Source organism: Leucoraja erinacea, chromosome 12 (genome assembly GCF_028641065.1).
Source record: "Leucoraja erinacea ecotype New England chromosome 12, Leri_hhj_1, whole genome shotgun sequence".
NCBI classification, from domain to species: domain Eukaryota; kingdom Metazoa; phylum Chordata; class Chondrichthyes; order Rajiformes; family Rajidae; genus Leucoraja; species Leucoraja erinaceus.
In genome coordinates this window covers 100,781-128,496 of record NC_073388.1, presented here as the reverse complement: position 1 = coordinate 128,496, position 27,716 = coordinate 100,781, and the positions used below count along the sequence as shown (strand labels likewise).

Genomic DNA, 27,716 nt, shown 5'->3' with positions numbered 1-27,716 from the left:
TTAAACTCCATCTGTGATCTGTGTGACTGATTTCTATACTGCTGTATCCTTTGACAGCCTTCATCTCATCCCATGCGAGTAAATGTTAACATAGAGATAATTTGGTTAAGGCAATATATTATGTAACATTATGACACAGTGGGACCTCTCAGGAATCAAAGCGGTCGCCTCTGTGTGGAGCCACAGGAGATGGGCAAGGTAGTGTTACCGTCGATGAAGTACTGAAGGTATGTCGTGTATGAAGATAGACAAATCTCCAAGGTCTGATCAGATATATCCGAGGACACTGCAGGAAACTAGAGAGGAAATTGCGAGTTGAAATTTACAAGTCTTCGTTAAATACAGGAGGTGGCAAATGCAGGGAAAATGCTGGGAACTATAGGCCAGTGAGCTTAACATCTGTAGTTGGTAAGTTACTGGAGAGTATTTTGAGGGATAGGAAATGCAGGCATTTGAATGGGCAAGGTCTGATTAGGGATAGTCAGCACGGTTTTGTACGTGGAAGGTCGTGTCTCTCAAATCTGATTGATTTTTTTGATGACGTGATAAAAAAGGTCGATGACGGCAGAGCTGTAGATGTTGTGAACATGGATTTCAGTAAGGCGTTCGACAAGGTTCCGCATGGTAGGCTGCTCTGGAAGGTTAGATCGTATGGGACCCAAGGAGAGATAGCTGAATGGATAGCACATTGGCTCCATGGAAGGAAACAGAGGGTGAAGGAGGAAGGTTGTTTCTCAGACTGGAGTCCTGTGACTAATGGTGTGCCTCAGGGTTCAGTTACTGTTTGCAACTACATCAATGATTTGGATGAGAACGTACAGGGCAAGATTAGCAAATTTGCTGATGGTACAAAAGTTAGTGGTTTTGCAGATAGTGAAGATGGTTGTGAAAGATTGCAGCAGGATCTGGATCGATTGGCCAGGTGTGCGGGGGAATGATTGATGGAATTTAATTCAGAGAAGTGTGAGGTGTTGCATTTTGGGACGTCGAACAAGGGCAGGACCTACACAGTAAATGGTAGGTCTCTGGGTATTGCAGAGCTGATGGATCTAGGAGTCCAGATGCATGGTTCCCTGAAGGTTGAGTCACAGGTAAATAATGTGGTTAAAAAGGCTTTTGGCATTTTGGCCTTCATCATTCAAGCTTGAAAGGGCTCAGAAAAGATTTACGAGGATGTTGCCAGGACTAGAGGGTGTGAGCTACAGGGAGAGGTTGAGTAGGCTGGGTCTCTATTCCGTGGAGCGCAGGAAGATAAGGGGGGGATAGAAACATAGAAACAAAGAAAATAGGTGCAGGAGTAGGCCATTCGGCCCTTCGAGCCTGCACCGCCATTCAATATGATCATGGCTGATCATCCAACTCAGTATCCTGTTCCTGCCTTCTCTCCATACCCCCTGATCCCTTGAGCCACAAGGGCCACATCTAAATCCCTCTTAAATATAGCCAATGAATTGGCCTCAACTACCTTCTGCGGCAGAGAATTCCCCCCTTAATCTTCTAAATTCTAGCGAGTACAAACCGAGTCTATCCAGTCTTTCTTCATATGAAAGTCCTGACATCTCAGGAATCAGTCTGGTGAACCTTCTCTGTACTCCCTCTATGGCAAGAATGTCTTTCCTCAGATTAGGAGACCAAAACTGTACGCAATACCCCAGGTGTGGTCTCACCAAGACCCTGTACAACTGCAGTAGAACCTCCCTGCTCCTATACTCAAATCCTTTTGCTATGAATGCTAACATACCATTCGCCTTCTTCACTGCCTGCTGCACCTGCATGCCTACTTTTAATGACTGGTGTACCATGACACCCAGGTCTCGTTGCATCTCCCCCTTTCCTAATCGGCCACCATTCAGATAATAATCTACTTTCCTGTTTTTGCCACCAAAGTGGATAACCTCACATTTATCCACATTATACTGCATCTGCCATGCATTTGCCCACTGACCCAGCCTATCCAAGTCACCTTGCAGCCTCCTAGCATCCTCCTCACAGCTAATACTGCCGTCCAGCTTTGTGTCATCCGCAAACTTGGAGATGTTGCATTCAATTCCCTCGTCCAAATCATTAATATATATCGTAAATAGCTGGGGTCGCAGAACTGAGCCTTTCGGTACCCCACTAGTCACTGCCTGCCATTGTGAAAAGGACCTGTTTACTCCTACTCTTTGCTTCCTGTCTGCCAACCAGTTCTCTATCCACATCAATACTGAACCCCCAATACCGTGTGCTTTAAGTTTGTATACTAATCTCTTATGTGGGACCTTGTCGAATGCCTTCTGAAAGTCCAGATACAACACATCCACTGGTTCTCCCTTATCCACTCTACTAGTTACATCCTCGAAAAATTCTATAAGATACGTCAGACATGATTTACCTTTCATAAATCCATGCTGACTTTGTCCAATGATTTCACCACTTTCCAAATGTGCTGCTATTCCATCTTTAATAACTGATTCTAGCAGTTTCCCCACTACCGACGTTAGACTAACTGGTCTGTAATTCCCTGTTTTCTCTCTCCCACCCTTTTTAAAAAGTGGGGTTACATTAGCTACCCTCCAATCATCAGGAAAAACTCTAAAGAGTTTTGAAAAATTATCACTAATGCATCTACTATTTCTGGGGTTACTTCCTTAAGTAGCCTTGGATAGAGAACTGGTTGGCAGACAGGGATCTTATGGAGGTGTATCAAATCATGAGAGAAATAGATCGGGTAGATGCACAGAGTCTCTTGCCCAGAATAGGGGAATTGAGGACCTGAGGACATATAGTTTCAAGGTGAGGAGGAAAAGATTTAATAGGAATCCGAGGGGTAACTTTTTCACGCATAGAGTGTATGGAACAAACTGCCAGAAGAGGTAGTTGAGGCTGGGACTATCGCAACGTTTATGAAACAGTTAGATAGGTGCATGGATAGGACAGGTTTGGAGGGATATGGACCAAGCGCAGGCAAGTGGGACTAGTGTAGCTGGGACATGTTGGCCAGTGTGAGCAAGTTGGGCCGAAGTGGCTTGTTTCCACACTGTATCACCCTATGACTATGATGCTGAGGGGATTTCACCTCTAATGGAGGGTTCTGGATCGGGGCTCTAGTTTCAGAATAAGGGGTCACGTTTAGAAATGAAGAGGAATCTCTTCCTCAGAGGGTTGTAAATGTTTTGAATAATCTACAATAAAAAGTTATGAAGGCTAAATTTGACTGGAATGTTAGGCTTTTTATCATTAGGCAGAAAGATGAAGGTGAAAGCACAACGACCATGCATGGTGGAGCAGAGCTGAGTGCTACAGGGCCTACCACTGCTCCTATTGTGTTCTCATGTATTTATGCACTAAACAGGGATATTAAAGATTAACAAGATAACAGAATGGATTTCACCTTTTCTGTTAACCAACTGCAAGCTTTGTCAAACCTACTTACGCATCCAGAACAAGAGGAAGGGGAGCTGGAAGAACGGGTACGTTTCAGAGTTGTACCAGAAACTGAGGTTAATAGACAGAATATCTTTTAGACTCTGGACTTTGTTTTCACTCTTCAAAGGACTCATGATCTTAAGAAAAATTTAATAGGAACCTGAGAGGCAACTTTTTTCACATAGAAGGGTATATGGAACAAGCTGCCAGATGAAGTAATTAAGGCAGGTAAAATAATATTTAAAAGTCATTTGACCAGGTTCATGGATGGGAAAGGTTTAGATGGATATCCAGAATCAGGGGCCACAGTTTAAGAATAAGGGGTAAGCTATTTAGAACGGAGATGAGGAAAACACTTTTTCACGCAGAGAGTGGTGAGTCTGTGGAATTCTCTGCGTCAGAGGGCGGTGGAAGCCGGTTCTCTGGATACTTTTAAGAGAGAGCTAGATAGGGCTCTTAAAGATAGCGGAGTCTGGGGATATGGGGAGAAGGCAGGAACGGGGTACTGATTGGGGATGATCAGCCATGATCACATTGAATGGCGGTGCTGGCTCAAAGAGCCGAATGGCCTACTCCTGCACCTATTTTCTATTGAAAAAGTTTCCCCTGAATCTCCTCTTAATGAAAGTATTAAAAAGAATCATTAGGGATAATAGTTATGATCACTTGGAAAGGCAGAGGCTGATTAGGGGAGTCAGCATGGTTTTGTGCATGGGAAATCCTGCTTCACAAATCTGATGAAGATAAGTTGGCAGACATTGTGTGCATGGCATTCAGTAAGATTTTGACAAATGTCTGCACAGTAGGCTGGTGATGAACGTTTGGGCATGTAGGATCAAAGGTATTCTGACAAATTGGATCCAAAATTAGTTTAGTGGTAGGAGGCAGAGGATAGTGGTGGAAGGGTATTTATCTAACTGGAAATCTGTACCTAGTGATGTACCGCACAGATCAGTGCTGGAGATTTGTTTTAGTTTGCCATATATATATATATATTAATATGGGGATGAGAATATCTGCTGTCGGCTTAGTACGTTTTTGTGATGACAGAAAGATCTGTAAAGTTGGAGATTGATTGTCTTGGGATACAAAGGGACAGAGTTTAGCTGGAAGATGGGGTGAGGTGATGGTAGATGGAAGTTAATCCATGTAGGAGACAAAGCAATTGATTAATCTAATACTGGCTGTACAAATGCAGGGAGCTTAGAAGCATTGATGTACCGAGGGATCTTGTGGTGCAAGTTCACAGCTTGCTAAAAATCATGGCACTGATGGATAAAGTAGTGAAGAAGGCATCCAGCTTTCTTGATTTACTAGGTAGAGGTATTGAGCAGCCAATTAAACTACAGCCCACACTTCTTTGCGATGAGGGAGGAAACTAGAGCACCTGGAGGAAACTCAAGTGGTCACAGGGAGAACATGCAAATTCCATACAGACAGCGCTAGAGGTAATGATCAAACAACTCGGACTCTCGTGTTGTGAGGTAGCAGCTCTACCGCCTGCGTCACTGTGTTGGTTTATGGCGAGAGGAGAAATATTTACAGAGATCTGAGGGCAAAGCTTTGAGTTAGCATCTTGAGTTAGCACCTTCAAGGGAGCAGGTAAATTTATCACTGTCAGAAAATGGAGGCTGAGTCTGAACATGCAGAAGCATAGGTTATGTCACCACCTTCTACTGAAGTGGGAGCATCAGCTTTTTCAGGGGAGTGATGCTGATTCTCTGTCCCAGCATTAGGAGTATAAAGCTTCCCACATCTGACAATTCAGTGTTGGCTCTGTGGTGATTTTGCTTGCTAGCTGAACTGTGAAATTGAGCGACAATGGGTATCTATTGGAAATATAATCTCTACAGTTTCCAATGAACAATAAAATAATAACTATGATATGCAATTTAATTTTTTCATTCCATGTTGAAAGATCTCAGCATTGAGCCAGTTGTCGATGGGATGTAATGACTTCTGTATATTGTGTTTTTGGCTTGCAGCCTGATGGAGGAGCCATTGCTCTGCAGCCCGGCCATATTGGACCTCCAAAACGATTGAACCACACAGGTAAAGTGTCCAAGTGCAGCATGGAGCAGAGGAGCTGGCCCTTAGTTTAGGCCTACAATGTCAGTGCTCAACACAACATGTAGTAATCATGTCTTTCCGCTGACTTGTTAGCACGCAACAAAAGCTTTTCACTGTGGCTCGGTACAAGTGACAATAAACTAAACTGAGCTAAACTGAACTGAGAACCTTTTTCCCATGGACTAGAGGGCACAGCTTGAGAGGGGCAAAATGTAAAGATGTGCGGGACAATTAGTTTTACACAGAGTGTGGTGAGTGCTTGGAATGCGCTGCCTGGGGTGGTGCTGGAGGCAAATATGATTGTGGCATTTAAGAGACTTTTGAATGGGCACATGGAGATGCTGGGAATGCAGGGACATGCAGTTAAGAGTTAGTCTTGTCATTATGTTTGCAACTGACATTGTGGGTGGAAGGTTTAAGAAACAACTGCAAATGCTGGAAAAATCGAAGGTAGACAAAAATGCTGCAGAAATGCAGCGGGTGAGGCAGCATCTATGAAGCGAAGGTATAGGTGATGTTTCTGGTCGAGACACTTCAGACTGATGTCCGGTTGGGGGTGGGCGGAAAGAAGAAAGGAAGAGGCGGAGACACTGGGCTGTGGGAGAGCTGGGAAGGGGATGGGAAGGAGGGAGAAAGCAGGGACTACCTGAAATTGGAGAAGTCAATGTTCATACCGCTGGGGTGTAAACTACCCAAGCAATATATGAGGTGCTGCTCCTCCGATTTATGGTGGGACTCACTCTGACCATGGAGGAGGCACAGGACAGAAAGGTCGGATTCGGAATGGGAGGGGGAGTTGAAGTGCTGAGCCACCGGAAGATCAGGTTGGTTAACGCGAAGGTGTTGGACGAAGCAATCGCCAAGCCTGCACTTGGTCTCACTGATGTAGAGCAGTTGACACCCAGAACAGCGGATGCAATAGATGAGGTTGGAGGAGGTGCAGGTAAACCTCTGTCGCACCTGGAACGGCTGCTTGGGTCCTTGAATGGAGTCGAGGGGGGAGGTAAAGCGACAAGTGTAGCATTTCCTGCGGTTACAAGGGAAAGTACCCTTGTACCCTTGGTGGTTTGGGTGGGAAGGGACAAATTGACCTGGGAGTTACGGAGGGAGCGGTGTCTGCGGAAAGCGATAGGGGAGGAGGTGGGAAGATGTGGCCAGTGGTGGGATCCCGTTGGAGGTGGCGAAAATGTCGGAGGATTATCTGTTGTATATGACGGCTGCTAGGGTGGAAGGTGAGGGCAAGGGGGACTCTGCCCTTGTTATGAGTGGGGGGGGGGGGATGGGGAGTGAGAGCAGAGCTACGGGGTATAGAAGAGACCCTGGTGAGAGCCTCATCTATAGTAGAGGAATTGGGAGTAGGGGATGGAGTCCTTACAGGAAGCAGGGTGGGAAGAAGTGTAGTCTAGATAGCCATGGGAGTCAGTGGGTTTGTGTAGGGTCTGTTCCTGGGCTGTGCTGTACTGTTCTATACCCAATGTCCTACAATGCCAAAATAAACAAATAAATAAATCTCATCTGCCTGCACATGATTCATAGCTGCAGCTTCTCTCACACCCATCCCATGGATCAGTTGGAGTGGGGGTTGGATATAGTGAGGAGCTTACAGGAGGCAGGAAGGGTTATAGACAGTAGTTCCAGGAAGACAACACTAAACGTTCAGCCCAGATAGTTGGGTGACCATCAGGCGATGCAGAAGTCTCAGTTGTTATCTCACTCTCAATCAGTGTAATCAAAGTCAGTGTGAACATGGTGGGCTGAAGGGCTGTTTCTCTGCTAGATGGTTCTATGAGAATTAGTTCTGTTGTGGTATTTCAGTGACTGCTGTCTGATATTAATTGTAAATACGTACACTGCTCCAAGAACTTCAATTTTAATAGAGGAAGACTAATTATTAGGAAAATCTTGGCTACTAGGCGAGGTTTGTTTTCCCTGTAGCAGAGGAAGCTAAAGAGTTAACTGATAGGGATATACAACATTAAGCAAGGCACAGGTAGAGAAGTACAAATGGTTTTCCACCAGTGAGGGCATTCAAGACAAAAGGTCATAGGTTTCAGGTGACAAGTATATGTCAATATATGGATGAGTTGAATGTGCAGATAGCTATTAATGACTATGATATAGTTGGGATCATGGAGACATGGCTCCAGGGTGACCAAGGCTGGGAGCTGAACATCCAGGGATATTCAATATTCAGGAGGGATAGACAGAAAGGAAAAGGAGGTGGGGTAGCGTTACTGATTAGAGAGGGGATTAATGCAATGGAAAGGAAGGACATTAGTTTGGAGGATGTGGAATCGGTATGGGTAGAGCTGCACAACACTAAGGGGCAGAAAACGCTGGTGGGTGTTGTGTACAGGCCACCTAACAGTAGTAGTGAAGTTGGAGATGGTATCAAACAGGAAATTAGAAATGCGTGCGACAAAGGCAAAACGGTTATAATGGGTGACTTCAATCTACATATAGATTGGGTGAATCAAATTGGCAGGGGTGCTGAGGAAGAGGATTTCTTGGAATGTATGCGGGATAGTTATCTAAATCAACATGTAGAGGAACCAACGAGAGAGCAGGCTATTTTAGACTGGGTATTGAGTAATGAGGAAGGGTTAGTTAGCAGTCTTGTTGTACGTGCCCCCTTGGGCAAGAGTGACCATAATATGGTTGAGTTCTTCATTAGGATGGAGAGTGACATTGTTAATTCAGAAACAATGGTTCTGAACTTAAAGAAAGGTAACTTTGAGGGTATGAGACGTGAATTGGCCAAGATTGACTGGCAATTAATTCTAAAAGGGTTGACGGTGGATATGCAATGGAAGACATTTAAAGACTGCATGGATGAACTACAAAAATTGTTCATCCCAGTTTGGCAAAAGAATAAATCAGGGAAGGTAGTACATCCATGGATAACAAGGGAAATCAGGGATAGTATCAAAGCTAAGGATGATGCGTACAAATTAGCCAGAAAAAGCAGCATACCGGAGGACTGGGAGAAATTCAAAGACCAGCAGAGGAGGACAAAGGGCTTAATTAGGAAAGGAAAAATAGATTATGAAAGAAAACTGGCAGGGAACATAAAAACTGACTGCAAAAGTTTTAATAGATATGTGAAAAGAAAGAGATTAGTTAAAACAAATGTAGGTCCCTTGCAGTCAGAAACAGGGGAGTTGATCATGGGGAACAAGGATATGGCGGACCAATTGAATAACTACTTTGGTTCCGTCTTCACTAAGGAAGACATAAATAATTTGCCGCAAAATAGCAGGGGACCGCGGGTCAAAGGAGTTGGAGGAATTGAGTGAAATCCAGATTAGCCGGGAAGTGGTGTTGGGTAAATTGAATGGATTAAAGGCCGATAAATCCCCAGGGCCAGATAGGCTGCATCCCAGAGTACTTAAGGAAGTAGCTCCAGAAATAGTGGATGCATTAGTAATAATCTTTCAAAACTCTTTAGATTCTGGAGTAGTTCCTGAAGATTGGCGGGTAGCAAACGTAACCCCACTTTTTAAGAAGGGAGGGAGAGAGAAAATGGGGAATTACAGACCAGTTAGTCTAACATCGGTAGTGGGGAAACTGCTAGAGTCAGTTATTAAAGATGGGATAGCAGCACATTTGGAAAGTGGTGAAATCATTGGACAAAGTCAGCATGGATTTACGAAAGGTAAATCATGTCTGACGAATCTTATAGAATTTTTCGAGGATGTAACTAGTAGCGTGGATAGGGGAGAACCAATGGATGTGGTGTATCTGGACTTCCAGAAGGCTTTCGACAAGGTCCCACATAAGAAATTAGTATACAAACTTAAAGCACAAGGCATTGGGGGTTCAGTATTGATGTGGATAGAGAACTGGCTGGCAAACAGGAAGCAAAGAGTAGGAGTAAACGGGTCCTTTTCACAATGGCAGGCAGTGACTAGTGGGGTACCCCAAGGCTCAGTACTGGGACCCCAGCTATTTACAATATATATTAATGATCTGGATGAGGGAATTGAAGGCAATATCTCCAAGTTTGCGGATGACACTAAGCTGGGGGGGCAGTGTTAGCTGTGAGGAGGATGCTAGGAGACTGCAGGGTGACTTAGATAGGCTGGGTGAGTGGGTAAATGTTTGGCAGATGCAGTATAATGTGGATAAATGTGAGGTTATCCATTTTGGTGGCAAAAACAGGAAAGCAGACTATTATCTAAATGGTGGCCGATTGGGAAAGGGGGAGATGCAGCGAGACCTGGGTGTCATGGTACACCAGTCATTGAAGGTAGGCATGCAGGTGCAGCAGGCAGTAAAGAAAGCGAATGGTATGTTAGCTTTCATTGCAAAAGGATTTGAGTATAGGAGCAGAGAGGTTCTACTGCAGTTGTACAGGGTCTTGGTGAGACCACACCTGGAGTATTGCGTACAGTTTTGGTCTCCAAATCTGAGGAAGGACATTATTGCCATAGAGGGAGTGCAGAGAGGGTTCACCAGACTGATTCCTGGGATGTCAGGACTGTCTTATGAAGAAAGGCTGGATAGACTTGGTTTATACTCTCTAGAATTTAGAAGATTGAGAGGGGATCTTATAGAAACTTACAAAATTCTTAAGGGGTTGGACAGGCTAGATGCAGGAAGATTGTTCCCGATGTTGGGGAAGTCCAGAACAAGGGGTCACAGCTTAAGGATAAAGGGGAAATCCTTTAAAACCAAGATGAGAAGAACTTTTTTCACGCAGAGAGTGGTGAATCTCTGGAACTCTCCGCCACAGAGGGTAGTTGAGGCCAGTTCATTGGCTATATTTAAGAGGGAGTTAGATGTGGCCCTTGTGGCTAAGGGGATCAGGGGGTATGGAGAGAAGGCAGGTACGGGATACTGAGTTGGATGATCAGCCATGATCATATTGAATGGCGGTGCAGGCTCGAAGGGCCGAATGGCCTACTCGTGCACCTAATTTCTATGTTTCTATGTTTCTATAGATGGGAGTGGACATTTTTTCACACTGAGCATGGTTGTAGACTGGATTGCATTGCCTAAAGAGATGGTGGAGGCAGAGGCTTTCAATACTTTGAATAAGTATCTAGACAGGTACTTGAATTACTAAGGCATGGAAGATATGTTAACACAAGTGAATGGGATTAGTCCAGGTAGGTACCATAGATGGCATGGCCAAATCACATCCATATTGACAGATGTTTCTCTGCAATACGACTCTACAACTCCCCGACTGTGTGCATGTCTACTATCTATTCTGACAACTTCCTACCTGCTGCAGTCTTCCACATACTAGTTGAGATTGTATCTACATCCTTCGTCTTAGAACATGTCCTCCCCTGCTTTTTGGTGCCCAACATTCTTGCTATCCACTGCTGCATTTTCTTGTTCATCATTATTTTTGTCCTCCTCACTCTCCTCGTGCCAATGAATGGTGCCATGCCTGGAGAGACCCTTGTGCCAGCAAGTATTGGTCTTCGCCTCAGTCTATTCTTAGATGCTTTAACCATTGGCTTGCCTGCTGTGTTGGATGGAGGCCTTGTCTGTCTTATTTTCTGGACCAGTATCACCACCCTTCCTGATCGTTTCCTCAACCTTTTCACTGCCGACACCATCCTAAAACAATTCATCACATAACAGACAGGTTAATATTAACAATAGAATACAGCATCTACCAGCCACATCTAGATGATAAAGGACGTTTGCTGTTGTGAAAGACATTGCTCTTGCATTTATTTAGAAGGAGTAAGAAACTTTGGAATGTGGATAATTTGCTTACACTATTTAAAGCCAGATGGTTGCAAATATGGTTCTATTTGTCATATGGTTGCTGATTGTGGTGTACACTCAACAGATGAATTATAGAAGCCTGTGACCCATACAATTTGTCATTTTTACTTCAGAAGAACATACTAACTTAAAAATATTTCATTTGATGAACCATATCTGATTAATTTTAGTTCGTAATGAATAGTACTGCTAAAATCAAGTGAATTACTAACAGGATCAGAGGCACTAAACAAGTACCTATTTCACAAGTACATTTTTCGCTTGGGCAACTTACAACCCAGTGGTATAAAAATTGATTTCTCTAACATCAAGTAACCCCTGAATTTCCTCTCTCTCCATTCCTTCCCCACCCATCATACCAGCTGCAAAGTCGTCTTGTTGAGTCTCGTTGTCTGTACTCGTTCTCACCCAACAAACAGCTAACAATGGCCTGTTTCCTTTATCATCGTTACTTTTTTGCATATCTTTCATTCATTTGTTCTCTCTCTACATCACAGTCTATATCTCCTGTTTCCCTTTCCCCTGATTCTCAGTCTAAAGAAGGGGCTCGACCCTAGAGATGTAATGCTGAGACGCTGGTCAGGCCACATTGGGAGTACTGTGAGCAGATTTGGGCATCATATCTGATCATGGATGTGCTGGCTCTGGAGAGGGTCCAGAGGAGGTTTACCAGAATGATTCCAGGAATGAGTGGGTTAGCATATGATAAGTGTTGACAGCACTGGGCATCTACTCGCTGGAGTTCAGAGAGTTGAGGGGAGCACCTCATTGAAATTTACAGTATAATGAAAGGCATAGATAGAGTGGATATGGAAAGGATGTTTCCACTGGCGGGAGAGTCTAGGACCCGAGGTCATAGCCTCAGAATTAAAGGGTGCCCTTTTTAAAAGGGAGGTGAGAGGAGGAACTTCTTTAGTCAGAGTGTAGTTAATCTGTGGAACTCATTGCCACAGAGGGCTGTGGAGGCCAAGTCAGTGGATATTTCTAAGGCAGAGATAGACAAGTTCTTGATTAGAACAGGTGTCAAGGGTGAGAGAGTTAGATGTAGCTCTTAGGGCTAACGGAATCAAAGGATATGGGGATAAAGCAGGAATGGGGTACTGATTTTCGATGATCAGCTATGATCATATTGAATGGCGGTGCTGGCTCAAAGGGCCAAATGGCCTACACCTGCACCTATTTTCTATGTTTCTTTGTTATGGGGAGAAGGCAGGAAAATGGGATTAGATGACAGAGATCAGCCATGATTGAATGGCAAAGTAGACGATGGGCCGAATGGCCTAATTCTACTCCTATAACTTGTGAATTTATGACCCAAATCGTCACCTATTCCTTTTCTCCAGTTGCTATCTGGCTTGCTGAGTTACTGCAGTTTTTTGTGTCTATCTTCGGTTTAACCCAGCAGCTGCAGTTCCTTCCTCCGGATAGAAGTTGGGACGTTCTCTTACAGTTGTACAATAGACAATAGACAACAGGTGCAGGAGTAAGCCATTTGGCCCTTCAAGCCAGCACCTCCATTTAATGTGATCATGGCTGATCATCCCCAATCAGTAAGCCATTCCTGTCTTCTTCCCATATCCCCAATCTTCAAGAGCCCCATCTAGCTCTCTCTTGAAAGTATCCAGAGAACCTGCCTCCACCACCCTCTGAGGCCAGAGAATTCCACAGACTCACAAGTCTCTGTGTGAAAAAGTGTTTCCTCATCTCCGTTCTAAATGGCTTACTCCTTATTCTTAAATGGCCCCTGGTTCTGGACTCCCCCAACATCAGGAGCATGTTTCCTACCTCTGGAGTGTCCAAACCCTCAATAACCTTATATGTTTCAATAAGATCCCTTCTCATCCTTCTAAATCCCAGAGTATACAAGCCCATCCGCTCCATTTACTCAGCATATGACAGTCCCGCCATCCCGGGAATTAACCTTGTGAACATACACTGCACTCCCTTGACAGCAAGAATGTCCTTCCTCAAATCTGGAGACCAAAACTGCACACAATAATCCAGGTGTGGACCCACTAGGGCTCGGTCCAACTGCAGAGGGACCTCTTTCTATACTCAACTCCTCTTGTTATGAAGGCCAACATGTCATTCGCTTTCTTCACTGCCTGCTGTACCTGCATGCTTACCTTTATGGACTGATGTACAAGGACCCCCAGATCCCGTTGTACTTCCCCTTTTCCCAACCTGACACCATTTAGATAATAATTTTCTTTCCTGTTTTTGCTACCAAAATTGGATAACCTCACATTTATCCACATTAAACTGCATCTGCCACGCATCTGGCCACTCACCCAACCTGCCCAAGTCACCCTGCATTCTCATAGCATCCTCCTCACAGTTCACACTGCCACCCAGCTTTAACTCATCTGCAAATTTGCTAATGTTATGTTAGCATTTTTTACGAATGGTATGTTAGCATTCATAGCAAAATTATTTGAGTATAGGAGCAGGAAGGTTCTACTGCAGTTGTACAGGGTCTTGGTGAGGCCACACCTGGAGTATTGCGTACAGTTACATAGAAACATAGAAATTAGGTGCAGGAGTAGGCCATTCGGCCCTTCGAGCCTGCACCGCCATTCAATATGATCATGGCTGATCATCCAACTCAGTATCCCGTACCTGCCTTCTCTCCATACCCCCTGATCCCCTTAGCCACAAGGGCCACATCTAACTCCCTCTTAAATATAGCCAATGAGCTGGCCTCAACTACCCTCTGTGGCAGAGAGTTCCAGAGATTCACCACTCTCTGTGTGAAAAAAGTTCTTCTCATCTTGGTTTTAAAGGATTTCCCCCTTATCCTTAAGCTGTGACCCCTTGTCCTGGACTTCCCTAACATCGGGAACAATCTTCCTGCATCTAGCCTGTCCAACCCCTTAAGAATTTTGTAAGTTTCTATAAGATCCCCTCTCAATCTTCTAAATTCTAGAGAGTATAAACCAAGTCTATCCAGTCTTTCTTCATAAGAAGACAGTCCTGACATCCCAGGAATCAGTCTGGTGAACCCTCTCTGCACTCCCTCTATGGCAATAATGTCCTTCCTCAGATTTGGAGACCAAAACTGTACGCAATACTCCAGGTGTGGTCTCACCAAGACCCTGTACAACTGCAGTAGAACCTCCCTGCTCCTATACTCAAATCCTTTTGCAATGAAAGCTAACATACCATTCGCTTTCTTTACTGCCTGCTGCACTTGCATGCCTACCTTCAATGACTGGTGTACCATGACACCCAGGTCTCGCTGCATCTCCCCCTTTCCCAATCGGCCACCATTTAGATAATAGTCTGCTTTCCCGTTTTTGCCACCAAAATGGATAACCTCACATTTATCCACATTATACTGCATCTGCCAAACATTTGCCCACTCACCCAGCCTATCCAAGTCACCTTGCAGTCTCCCTTCCCCTCACAGCCTAACACTGCACAATGCCACTGCCAATCCCCCCCCCCCACCATTTAGACACTTACTTATTATTTTTTTAATTCAAATCGTTTGCTATGTCACTCTTCAAGGGAGATGCTAAATGCATTTCGTTGTCTCTGTACTGTACACTGACAATGACAATTAAATTGAATCTGAATCTGAATCTGAATCTGAATCGGACACTGCCCCCCAGCTTAGTGTCATCCGCAAACTTGGAGATATTGCCTTCAATTCCCTCATCCAGATCATTAATATATATTGTAAATAGCTGGGGTCCCAGCACTGAGCCTTGCGGTACCCCACTAGTCACTGCCTGCCATTGTGAAAAGGACCCGTTTACTCCTACTCTTTGCTTCCTGTTTGCCAGCCAGTTCTCTATCCACATCAATACTGAACCCCCAATGCCTTGTGCTTTAAGTTTGTATACTAATCTCTTATGTGGGACCTTGTCGAAAGCCTTCTGGAAGTCCAGATACACCACATCCACTGGTTCTCCCCTATCCACGCTACTAGTTACATCCTCGAAAAATTCTATAAGATTCGTCAGACATGATTTACCTTTCGTAAATCCATGCTGATTTTGTCCAATGATTTCACCACTTTCCAAATGTGCTGCTATCCCATCTTTAATAACTGACTCTAGCAGTTTTCCCACTACCGATGTTAGACTAACTGGTCTGTAATTCCCCATTTTCTCTCTCCCTCCCTTCTTAAAAAGTGGGGTTATGTTTGCTACCCGCCAATCTTCAGGAACTACTCCAGAATCTAAAGAGTTTTGAAAGATTATTACTAATGCATCCACTATTTCTGGAGCTACTTCCTTAAGTACTCTGGGATGCAGCCTATCTGGCCCTGGGGATTTATCGGCCTTTAATCCATTCAATTTACCCAACACCACTTCCCGGCTAACCTGGATTTCACTCAATTCCTCCAACTCCTTTGACGCGCGGTCCCCTGCTATTTCCGGCAAATTATTTATGTCTTCCTTAGTGAAGACGGAACCAAAGTAGTTATTCAATTGGTCCGCCATATCCTTGTTCCCCATGATCAACTCACCCGTTTCTGACTGCAAGGGACCTACATTTGTTTTAACTAATTTCTTTCTTTTCACATATCTATAAAAACTTTTGCAATCAGTTTTTATGTTCCTTGCCAGTTTTCTTTCATAATCTATTTTTCCTTTCCTAATTAAGCCCTTTGTCCTCCTCTGCTGGACTTTGAATTTCTCCCAGTCCTCTGGTATGCTGCTTTTTCTGGCTAATTTGTACGCATCATCCTTCGCTTTGTTACTATCCCTGATTTCCCTTGTTATCCATGGATGTACTACCTTCCCTGATTTATTCTTTTGCCAAACTGGGATGAACAATTTTTGTAGTTCATCCATGCAGTCTTTAAATGTCTTCCATTGCATATTCACCGTCAACCCTTTTAGAATTAATTGCCAGTCAATCTTGGCCAATTCACGTCTCATACCCTCAAAGTTACCTTTCTTTAAGTTCAGAACCATTGTTTCTGAATTAACAATGTCACTCTCCATCCTAATGAAGAACTCAACCATATTATGGTCACTCTTGCCCAAGGGGGCACGTACAACAAGTTTTGGTCTCCTAATCTGAGGAAAGACATTCTTGCCATAGAGGGAGTACAGAGAAGGTTCACCAGACTGATTCCTGGGATGTCAGGACTTTCATATGAAGAAAGACTGGATAGACTCGGTTTGTACTCGCTAGAATTTAGAAGATTGAGGGGGGATCTTATAGAAACTTACAAAATTCTTAAGGGGTTGGACAGGCTAGATGCAGGAAGATTGTTCCCAATTGTTCGGGAAGTCCAGAACAAGGGGTCACGGTTTAAGGATAAGGGGGAAATCTTTTAGGACCGAGATGAGGAAAACCTTTTTCACACAGAGAGTGGTGAATCTCTGGAATTCTCTGCCGCAGAAGGTAGTTGAGGCCAGTTCATTGGCTATATTTAAGAGGGAGTTAGATGTGGCCCTTGTGGCTAAAGGGATCAGGGGGTATGGAGAGAAGGCAGGAACAGGATACTGAGTTGGGTGATCAGCCATGATCATATTGAATGGCTGTGCAGGCTCGAAGGGCCGAATGGCCTACTCCTGCACCTATTTTCTATGTTTCTATGTTTCTATGTTACTTGTAATCCCTTCATCTAAATCATTAATATATATTGTAAATAGCTGCGGTCCCAGCACCGAGCCTTGTGGTACCCCACTAGTCACTGCCTGCCATTCTGAAAGGGACCCGTTAATCCCGACTCTTTGTTTCCTGTCTGCCAACCACTTCTCTATCCTTGTCAATACTCTACCCCCAATACCATGTGCTCTAATTTTGCCCACTAATCTCCTATGTGGGACCTCATCAAGGCTTTCTGAAAGTCCAGGTACACTACATCCACTGGCTCTCCCTTGTCCATTTTCCTAGTTGATTCCTCAGAAAATTCCAGAAAATTAGTCAAGCATGATTTCCCTTTCGTAAATCCATGCTGACTCGGACCGATCCTGTTACTGCTATCCAAATGTGCCATTATTTCATCTTTTATAATTGACGCCAGCATCTTCCCCACCACTGATGTCAGGCTACACAAAAAAGCTGGAGAAACTCAGCGGGTGCAGCAGCATCTATGGAGCAAAGGAAATAGGCAACGTTTCGGGCCGAAACCCTTCTTCAGACGCTCCATAGATGCTGCTGCACCCGCTGAGTTTCTCCAGCTTTTTTGTGTAACCTTCGATTCTCCAGCATCTGCAGTTCCCTCTTAAACACTGGTGTCAGGCTAACTGGTCTATAATTCCCTGTTTTCTCTCTCCCACCTTTCTTAAAAAGTGGGATAACATTAGTTACTATTCAATCCACAGGAACTGATCCTGAATCTATAGAACATTGGAAAATGATCACCAATGCGTCCACAATTTCTAGAGCCACCTCCTTAAGTACGCTGGGATGCAGACCATTGGGCCCTGAGGATTTATCAGCCTTCAGTCCCATCAGTGTGAATACAGCATGTGGACAGTTACATACAACATGTGGACAGTTACATAGATACAGCATGTGGACAGTTACATACAACATGTGGACAGCTACATAGATACAGCATGTGGACAGTTACATACAACATGTGGACAGTTACAGAGAGATACAACATGTGGACAGCTACATAGATACAGCATGTGGACAGTTACATACAACATGTGGACAGCTACATAGATACAGCATGTGGACAGTTACATACAACATGTGGACAGCTACATAGATACAGCATGTGGACAGTTACATACAACATGTGGACAGTTACAGAGAGATACAACATGTGGACAGCTACATAGATACAGCATGTGGACAGTTACATACAACATGTGGACAGCTACATAGATACAGCATGCGGACAGTTACATACAACATGTGGACAGTTACAGAGAGATACAACATGTGGACAGCTACATAGATACAGCATGTGGACAGTTACATACAGCATGTGGACAGCTACATAGATACAGCATGTGGACAGGGCCTTTGGGGTACATTCTCATCACCCCCCTCAGACTCTACCACTAGACATTACAGGCCATTTAGAATGTCTAGTTGTCTTACCAACACTTTAGGATGTGCTGTCTTTTGACAACTGAAGCTGTGATGTCACTGTACAACCCTGATTCAAGTATATGAGAGGCATGGGTAGGATAGACAGTCAGAGGAATCGACTGTGGGCCGAAGGGCCTATTGTGGTGCTGTACTGATCTATGCATTCCGTGTCCATGTCAATAGATCACAGAGTCAGCATCACAAATGCTTGCTTTGGTTTACTAATAAACCCTTACCAAGCATTCATTGGGAACAAAATATAATCTACTTGCAAATGACAAAACAAAGATGCTTGAGAAGCAAGATGTTCCAAAGACATTTGAATAAACAAGCATTAGTTCTCTGTACCGTACCAGTTAAGAGCAGGACATTTCTATCTCAGTGATTTCTGGAAATGCTAACAAAATAATGAACTTTGGACTCAGTGGGTCTTCAGAGTTTAGTAGTCATTCTCTTAGCCCGCCTCTAAACCCTATCCAAACTATAAATGTATTTCCATGGTACTGGGATTGAAACATAATCCCAGTCCAATGCTGCTGCAATTGGTCACTGACGATCTGATTGCTACTTTCTCATTCACCCTCGCACGAACCCACTCTGTGACAGATACCTTGGACATTCACCCCAAACTATTAACCACCTCCCAATGCCCGAGTATGACACTGAGGCAGTTCTCTATTACATTTGCCCACTGAATTGCATTCATCCATTATTTTAAGGAGGTTTTTACCTTCCAAGGAGTGGTATCAATCTACGATACTGATAAACAGGTTCAGAAATGTTCTTTGCAAAAATGAACTAAAATCTCGGACATTAATGAGGAACTTGGTGTGACATCAGAGCAGTTACTGTGACATCACAGAGACCACTGCTCTTATGTTGCCCTGACAAACTATCCCAACTATTTCTTATGTTCAATATCAAATAGAGTTGGCTGTCACCTGTAAATATTTCTCAAATGTACACATTAGATATTACAATGTACAAGTTATGAACAAATGTGTACACGTGGTTATGTAGGACTTATTACCTGTTGTCCATTGGCCAAGCCAGGCTCATTCATTCACCTGATCAGCGAAACAGAAACACGGTTCACTGTGTTAACCATGGAATTTAAATTCACTTATGAATAATTTGAGTTATGACTGGCAGTAAAACTATTGGATAATCATAAACCACTCTTCTTGTTTACTAATCTCTTTCCAGCTCTTGTTAATCACATGAAATGTACCTTTGTGACTGACTTCTAAATGGATTCTGAAATGGCCGAACAAGTGGTCAGTTGGACAGTATTTAATATGGGCGATAAATGATTCACAGACCCTGAAAAGTGAATGTAAAAATATCACTGCAGAATCACTGAGACGTTTTTGTTAGTAGGAGACACACTAACTGTTTTACTAATGGTCACATTTCACATCTACCTTAGCAGACATAGTGACACAGTTATAGGACAAGGGGCAAGTCATTTAAAACTGAGAGCCTGCCCTGGAATTCTCTGCTGGGCCCTCTCTCTCCCCTCTCTCTCTTTCCCCCCTCTCTCTCCCCTCTCTCTCCCCTCTCTCCCCTCTCTCTCCCCTCTCCAAGGGTCATTTGAAATATTTAAGGTGCTGATAGATCAAGGAATTGAGGGTTGTGGGGAACTAGCAGAGAAGCCCAGTTGTAAGCAGCATGGATTAGCCATGATCACATTGAATGGTGGGGCAGGATTGAGGGGCCGAGTGGCCAACTTCTGTTCCTGGAGCATCGGTCCTCCATTCTCCAAACGCATTACTGTAAGGTGTAGTGCAGTAAACATCACCAGGATAATGGGAGCATCCAGGTGATTACATGGAGTCTGATGAACTTGTAATCTCAGTTTCCTCAGAACACATTTAAAATGTGATGAGAAAAATAAAGTTCTACATTTCTGCACCATTTGTGTTCAGCAGATTGCAGCATTGTTGAGCCCACAGATGTTAAAACAATCTGGGTTGAGGATGATGTGCCTGAGGGGTCAGAGTATGAAGACATTTGGGATACAAGACAACAGCCTGAGTGAGTGACAAAGACCTTTAGACCTTGTGATATGGAGGACATACAATACATCGCAATCAATGTTCTGTTAATATTAGTGCTAATATTCCTGTAACTTTCTGCTATTGTTTGCATTCACTATTTGAAATGGATCAGTTTAATGGAGCAAACCGTTTTTTCATATTTCCTCACTCTCCCTTCAGGAATCTGGAAGGAGAATAAAGTGTAGGAAACATTATCGAGGAGATAGAAGTGTTCAATGGGCTGAATGGCCTCTTTAATACCCTCTTAATACATCTCAATCATATCCCCAATTAGCCTCCTCTGGCATGATGATCAGCACTGGGGTTGTGGGCCGAAGGTCCTGTTCCTGTGCCGTACTCTTCTATGTTCTATACTCCAGGGAGAACAAATCTACCTCATAAGGTCATGTGTTAGGAGTAGAATTAGGTCATTCAGCCCATCAAGTCTACTCCGCCATTCAATCATAGCTGATCTCCCTCCTAACCCCATCCTCGCCTTCTCTGACGGCCTCCACAGTCTTCTGTGGTAAAGAATTCCACAGATTCACCGCCCTCTGACTAAAGAAATTCCACCTCATCGCCTTCCTAAAAGAACGTTCTTTAATTCTTAGGCTGTGTCCTCTAGTCCTAGACTCTCCCACTAGTAGAAACATCTTCACATCCACCCTATTCAAGCCTTTCACTAATCTGTATGTTTCAATTAGGTCCATCCTCATTCTTCTAATTCTAACTCCAGTGAGTACAGGCCCAGTGCCGTCAAACGCTCATCATATGTTAACCCACTCATTCCTGGGATCATTCTTGTAAACCTGCTCTGGACCCTCTCCAGAGCCAGCACATCCTTCCTCAAATATGGTGCCCAAAATTGCTGACAATATTCCAAATGCGGCCTTACCAGTGCGTTATGGAGCCTCGGCATTACATCCCTGTTTTTGTACACAAGCCCTCGTGAAATAAATGCTACCCCTCATCTCTCCTCATAACTGCACCCCCGGCAACATCCTGAGGAATGTTCTCTACTCCCTCCCCTCCCCAGTACAACCTGGATGGCCAAGATGACACACAATACTCCAGCTGAGATCTTCCCAGGCTTGAATAAACCTGGAGCATAACCTCCCTCCTTCTGTATTCAGCACCCACTAATGAAGGCCAGTATTCCATCAGCCTTCCTAGCCATGTCATCGATGTTTGTGTGAGCCACTGGTTCTGTTGCCTCTAGGTATGAAGTTCTGTTCAAACAGAGAGTTGGCACAGAGGATGTGTTTCTAGGCATGAGCAGAAAGGATGGATCGACAGCCTGTTGTGAAGATATGGTGGTGAGTGACTATAATCTGTACGATTGGGGCATTCAGAGAGTTGTACTGCAGAGACACAGAGCCTCCGATGCACCACGTCCTTGCCAACGTTGTGGCCGTCCTTAATGCCTTCGTTAGGCCCATATCCTTCTATGCTTTGTCTATTAAAATTTCTGTCTAAATGTCTCTTAAACATGATGATTGTAACTGAATCCACAGCTCCTCTGAAAGCTAGGTATCGACCACTCTCTGCTTGAAACCCCCCCCCCCCCCCCCCCCCCCTCAGATCCACTTTAAGATTGCTCCCTTTCACCTTAAACCTGTGTTCTCTGTTTTGGACTCCTCCACCATGGAGAATAAAATATTGTAATTCTTTAATTTCCTCCACTCACAGCTTGGGACCATTTGATACACCTGTAGGAGCTCTGAAACCTCACTGCAAGTGTGACTGAAACAGCCAACGTACATTCAGGGGCAGTGTTGAAGACGGATTATCACATTCTTGTACAATTCAAGTTCAAAAATGTGACTATATGGTTGATTTTGTCCTAAAGAAAGGGTTTAGCTCTTCAATCGTCCAGTTTCCAGCACAATGTAACACAACTCTTCATTGGGCCCTTTAATGCAGATGAGCACGCACAATCCTGAGAATCTTCTCTCCTCTGGAACATCTTTGGATGAGAATTTTCTTGCTGTGATTTGTGAGCCAAATACTCATCCGTGTAAGATGTGTCTGAGTCAGTGGATTTTATTAGCAGCTCAGTGCCACAGCTTCAGAAACCCAGGGGATCAATCCTGACCTTGGGTGGAATGCTGTCTGCATGGAGTTTGCATGTCCCCGTAGCTCCAGTGGGCTGAAGGACCTGTTTCCTTGTCGTATCTCTAAAACGACGGCTAGTCCACATAGACCCAAGCTGAGTTTTCAATGGGTGTTGTGGCAGGAGGGACAGGTTTACACAAGGAATACCTCTGTGCCTAGAACATCAAAGAACTAGACAAACAAACTATATATAAACAAACATACAAACAACTCCTTTACCCATCCGTGACAAGACATGGTTGACTGTTGGATTGTTTCAATATTCTGTTGATTACTTGCGGGTGATATATTTCAACCTGTTTTTTAGATAAGAATCAATCTGCCCGGCTGCAAGTCAGCAGACCTGACTCTGGACGTCAAAGAGCGATTTCTGGGCCTTCGCTCATCTGTCTAGTAAGTGTCCGCAGGTCGAGTATCCAGGTATCTCGGGCAGGGAGAGAGACACCCAAGCTCAATGCTGCTCTAAAATTAAAACAGAAAATGCTGGAAATACTCAGCAGGTCAGGCTGCTTTTGTGGTAAGATCGTTAGCAATAGTGGGAATACTGTTCAGCTGCAGGGTGGGAAAGGGATGAAAGGGGTGAGATCGGGTGGACATGGGGTTAATGAGGGTATTGGCAGAATATAGATCACGCTGAGGAGATTAGTTTAGCATGGCATTGTGTTCAGCTCAAGATATGGTGGGTCAAACAGCCTATACCTGTACTGTACTTAGTGTCCGGTCAGTGATTTATCTACCTTCATATGTGGCGAGATGTCCAGCACCTCCTCGACCGTAATATAGACTGTCCACAAGACATCTCCATCAACTGTCCCAATTCTTCTAGTCTTCATGTCTTTCTCTATGGTAAAAACAAAGGAGAAATACTCATTGAAGCCCTCAATCTCCCATTGCTCCACACAGAGATGACTGCTCTAGTTATACTGAGGGACCCTATTTTCTCTCTAGTTATCCGTTTTCCTTAATGTACATAAAATCTCTCTGGATTCTCCTTAATATTATCTGCCAGTACTACCGACTGCCCCTCTTTCTTTGCCTTACTGTCATACTTCTCAGTTCCCAAAACTCCTCCAGGGATACAAGTGATCCTAGCTCCATCTACCTGTCCCATGCCTCCTGACCAGTGCTATAATTTCTCTCATCATCCAAGCTTCCTTACACCCACCTTGAAAAACAACAAGGTAGCTGGACTTGATGGAATTCCAGCCGAGGTCTACAACCTGCTCCATCACCATCTGCATCAACTTCTCATCAAGATCTGGATAAATGAAGATGTGCCGAGACTCAGCAATCGTTACCGTTGACATAAGGAAAGGCGATCGATCTGACTGCAGAAAGTATCATGGGATTTCCCTATTAGCAACAGCAGGCAAAGTCCTCGCCCGCATCATGAACAACCGACTCAAGCCTTTAGCCGAGAAGATCTTTCCAGAGACACAAGTCGGGTTTAGACCATCACGTGGAACAGCCAACATGATCTTCACAATGCGTCAACTACAAGAAAAATGTTGTGAACAACTTCAACCTTTGTACATGGCATTCATTGACCTCACTAAGGCCTTCGACTTGGTATCAAGGGAACTCTAATGGGACATCCTATCCACCTATGGATGTCCTGAAAAGTACATTTGAATCCTGAGACTCCTCCACGATGACATGCTTGCCACAGTCATGGCCAGGAACAGCAACTGTGAGCCATTTCAAGTCAGATCAGGAGTGAAACAGGGATGCACGATTGTCCCAACACTGTTCACTATCTTCATTGTGACAACCATCCACATCATCCAGGACAACCTAACCTCAGGAAACAAAACAATCTATGGAACAGATGGCAGACTTTTCAATCTTGCCCGTCTCAAGTCCAAAACTAAGACATCTATGAGCTCCCTCATCAAGTTCCAATACATAGACGACAACTGTGTTGCAGCTCTCTCAGAAAATCATCTGCAACAGATCCTGACTGCCTTCAACAATGCATACACAAAACTTGGACTTACCTTCAACTCCAAGAAAACTCAGGTTATCCACCAATCGTCACCAACGGAGACAAATCTGAAAGGACCATCAATTTAACGGTGAAATAACCCTGGAAAATGTGGATCACTTTCCGTATCTTGGAAGTCACGTCTCCTCCAATGTCGACATAGATGACGAGATCCAACATCATCTTAAGTGTGTCTTCAATCCAGCGTCTTTCATAATCGTGACATCCGAACCGACACCAAAATGTTAGTGTACAAGGCAGTGGTGATTTCAACGCTCCTGTATCCATCAGTAACCTGGACAACATACCAACACCATCTGAAAACACTTGAAAAGTTCCATCAACGATGTCTTCGAAGCAGCTTAAATATCAGCTGGGAAGACATCAGCATGCTGAATGAAATAAAAACATTTAGCATCGAAGCCTTCGTCATCAAGAACCAACTAAGACGGGTCGGTCATGTTGTTCAGATGGAAGATGAGCATCTATCAAAACAAACCTTCTACTCCCAGCTTAAAGAATGCAAACAGAAAAAGACAGACAAAAGAAGAGATTCAAGTTCCACAATACTACAATACAAAAAAAAGTTCACCTTAAAAGCCAGAATGAAGAAATGTGAGATCGACATGGACAATTGGGAAACCAATGCCAAGGACAGGAAACTCTGGCGAACCATCATTCAAGAAAGAACAGCGATCTTCGAAGCCAAGGGATGTGCAGAATTAGAAGAAAAGAGAAGAAAACTGAAAGAGAGGCAGCAACACCCAAAGCCCGATCTGCCATCTGGAATTACCTGTCCTGAATGTCGAAGAACTTTCAAAGCCAGGATAGGACTCGTACGTCACTTGAGAGTCCATAAAATCAACAGAACATAGACCATCATCCTCGACCTCGAGGGGTAGCCACCTGTTTTGTCTTTCATACTAACGGAACTATGCATACCTTGAACTCTCACTATCCACTATTCAAAGTATCCCACTTTCCAAACATTGCTTTGGCTTCAAACAGCCGACTACAATCGAGTTAGGCAAGTTCCTACCAAAGTAATGATTTGATTTTGTCCCCCATTACTACTTCTCCAGTGTTATGTTTCTGTGGTCCAATGTCCACTCTTGCCTCTCTTTTACTCTTTATATATCTGTAAAAACATTTGGTATCCTATTTTATATTATTGGCTCGCCTACCTTCATATTTCCCCACCACCTCTTACTATGACATGGGTAGCAACTGTATCATGGTATTGGGGGTTCAGTATTGATGTGGATAGAGAACTGGCTAGCAAACAGGAAGCAAAGTGTAGGAGTAAATGGGTCCTTTTCACAATGGCAGGCAGTGACTAGTGGGGTACCGCAAGGCTCAGTGCTGGAAAGTAGACTATTATCTAAATGGTGGCCGATTAGGAAAAGGGGAGATGCAACGAGACCTGGGTGTCATGGTACACCAGTCATTGAAAGTAGGCATGCAGGTGTGCAGCAGGCAGTGAAGAAAGCGAATGGTATGTTAGCATTCATAGCAAAAAGATTTGAGTATACTGTAGGAGCAGGGAGGTTCTACTGCAGTTGTACATGGTCTTGGTGAGACCACACCTGGAGTATTGCGTACAGTTTTGGTCTCCAAATCTGAGGAAAGACATTCTTGCCATAGAGGGAGTACAGTGAAGGTTCACCAGACTGATTTCTGGGATGGCAGGACTTTCATATGAAGAAAGACTGGATAGACTCGGCTTGTACTCGTTAGAATTTAGAAGATTGAGGGGGGATCTTATAGAAACTTACAAAATTCTTAAGGGGTTGGACAGGCTAGATGCAGGAAGATTGTTCCCGATGTTGGGGAAGTCCAGAACAAGGGTCACAGTTTAAGGATAAAGGGGAAATCTTTTAGGACCGAGATGAGAAAATCATTTTTCACACAGAGAGTGGTGAATCTGTGGAACTCTCTGCCACAGAAGGTAGTTGAGGCCAGTTCATTGGCTATATTTAAGAGGGAGTTAGATGTGGCCCTTGTGGCTAAAGGGATCAGGGGGTATGGAGAGAAGGCATGTACTGGATACTGAGTTGGATGATCAGCCATGATCATATTGAATGGCGGTGCAGGCTCGATGGGCCGAATGGCCTACTCCTGCACCTATTTTCTATGTTTTTATGTATCCTGGAACATTCAGCTGCCAATCCTGTCCCTCCTTCAGCAGGTTTCCATAATGGCTTTAACGTCTCAGTCATGCGTACCAATCCATTCCCCCAGTTCATCCACCTTCCCCATCAGGCCTCACAATAAACACTCCTTCCTCTCTCCCCACTGCACTCATGTCTATCCTGTCTACTGAACTTGCTGTCATTGGCTTCCAGCCTCTCACCTACCTCACTCCTGCATTAGAACCATTCTAGCTTAAACCCTCCAATGTAGGACTAGCAATCCCCGCTGGCCAGGATATTGGTTCCCCTTGAGATCAGGTCCCTCTTGTACTGGAGAATCCCAGTGTAGCTCCATACCCTCACTGCAAGAGAACCTCTGCCCCAGAACAAGTGATAGCATTGGTACAAACATCTGAATCCTTTCCCCCTGCACCAACTCCTCAGTCTGTGCCTTGGGTGCACCACTCAGTGCATCCTCCTTCTGTCTGGCAGCATTCCTACACAGACATCTCATACTGGAAGACTAACAGGTTTTAGGCTCTCTCACCAAGTTGATGCCTGCCTTGGGTGTGTTCCTGGGACAGTCTGTAGTTCAGAGTCCTCTGTTGCACAGCTGTTCAGGAAGAACCTCAATAAGGATCCATGTACAGTATCCTTTTCTACATCTTTGCAATGCACAGTTCATCAATGATCATCACGTCCGTGTCACAGCTGTGTGTTGGGAGTGGGAATTGGACCATGCGTTAAGGATATGGTGGGAAGAACTGCTCCTACTACAGCCAAAGCAAGGTCAACAACAGATGGACAAACACTTTAAAGCTTTAAAACTGAAACCTACTAAAGCCAACTTTACCAATCTGTTTCCATCACTTCATAGATGGCAGCTTTCTGAAACCAAGTAGCATTAAACTAATATGTGGATGGTGAGTTTGATCTAATTGAGGTCTCATTAATCCTTGTTATCTTTGTTTTCTTCTGTTTTCCAGCAAGCTGGGTTTACACCTGCCCCATCCTGTGGACAGCAAGAATGGAAAGGCTGAGTTCCACGCTGACTCTCACACGCTGCAAGTCACCCTGACAATGAAGAGAGACTTTGACTTCATTAATTTTGCTTGAGCAGACAGAAGGAATGGGAGATTTGGTCAGAGGCAAGATAAATTCAAGCAGGAACAAACATTACGCTGGACTATTGTCCTGTATTTATAA

General features: G+C 44.1%; 2 protein-coding genes across 3 annotated transcripts in view; one reads left to right on the top strand and one right to left on the bottom strand.

Moving 5' to 3' along the window:
* nup62l (nucleoporin 62 like) overlaps positions 1 to 11,052 on the bottom strand; it is a 62,498-nt gene extending 51,446 nt beyond the window's left edge. The window contains 1 exon segment of the mRNA XM_055643402.1: positions 10,709 to 11,052. Within this exon segment, the coding sequence (XP_055499377.1) occupies positions 10,709 to 11,051 (343 nt within the window). The 5' untranslated portion in view covers position 11,052.
* Positions 1 to 27,716, top strand: part of dnaaf6 (dynein axonemal assembly factor 6) — a 28,454-nt gene extending 738 nt beyond the window's left edge. Inside the window, exons 2-7 of one of the 2 annotated variants that reach the window (XM_055643419.1) lie at positions 3,335 to 3,452; positions 5,394 to 5,460; positions 20,172 to 20,277; positions 21,499 to 21,595; positions 22,702 to 22,787; positions 27,497 to 27,716. In XM_055643419.1, coding sequence (XP_055499394.1) covers positions 3,363 to 3,452; positions 5,394 to 5,460; positions 20,172 to 20,277; positions 21,499 to 21,595; positions 22,702 to 22,787; positions 27,497 to 27,626 — 576 coding nt within the window. In that variant the 5' untranslated portion in view covers positions 3,335 to 3,362 and the 3' untranslated portion in view covers positions 27,627 to 27,716. Of the gene's footprint in view, positions 1 to 3,334; positions 3,453 to 5,393; positions 5,461 to 20,168; positions 20,278 to 21,498; positions 21,596 to 22,701; positions 22,788 to 27,496 lie in introns of both variants that reach the window. The other variant, XM_055643418.1, reaches the window with a different exon arrangement.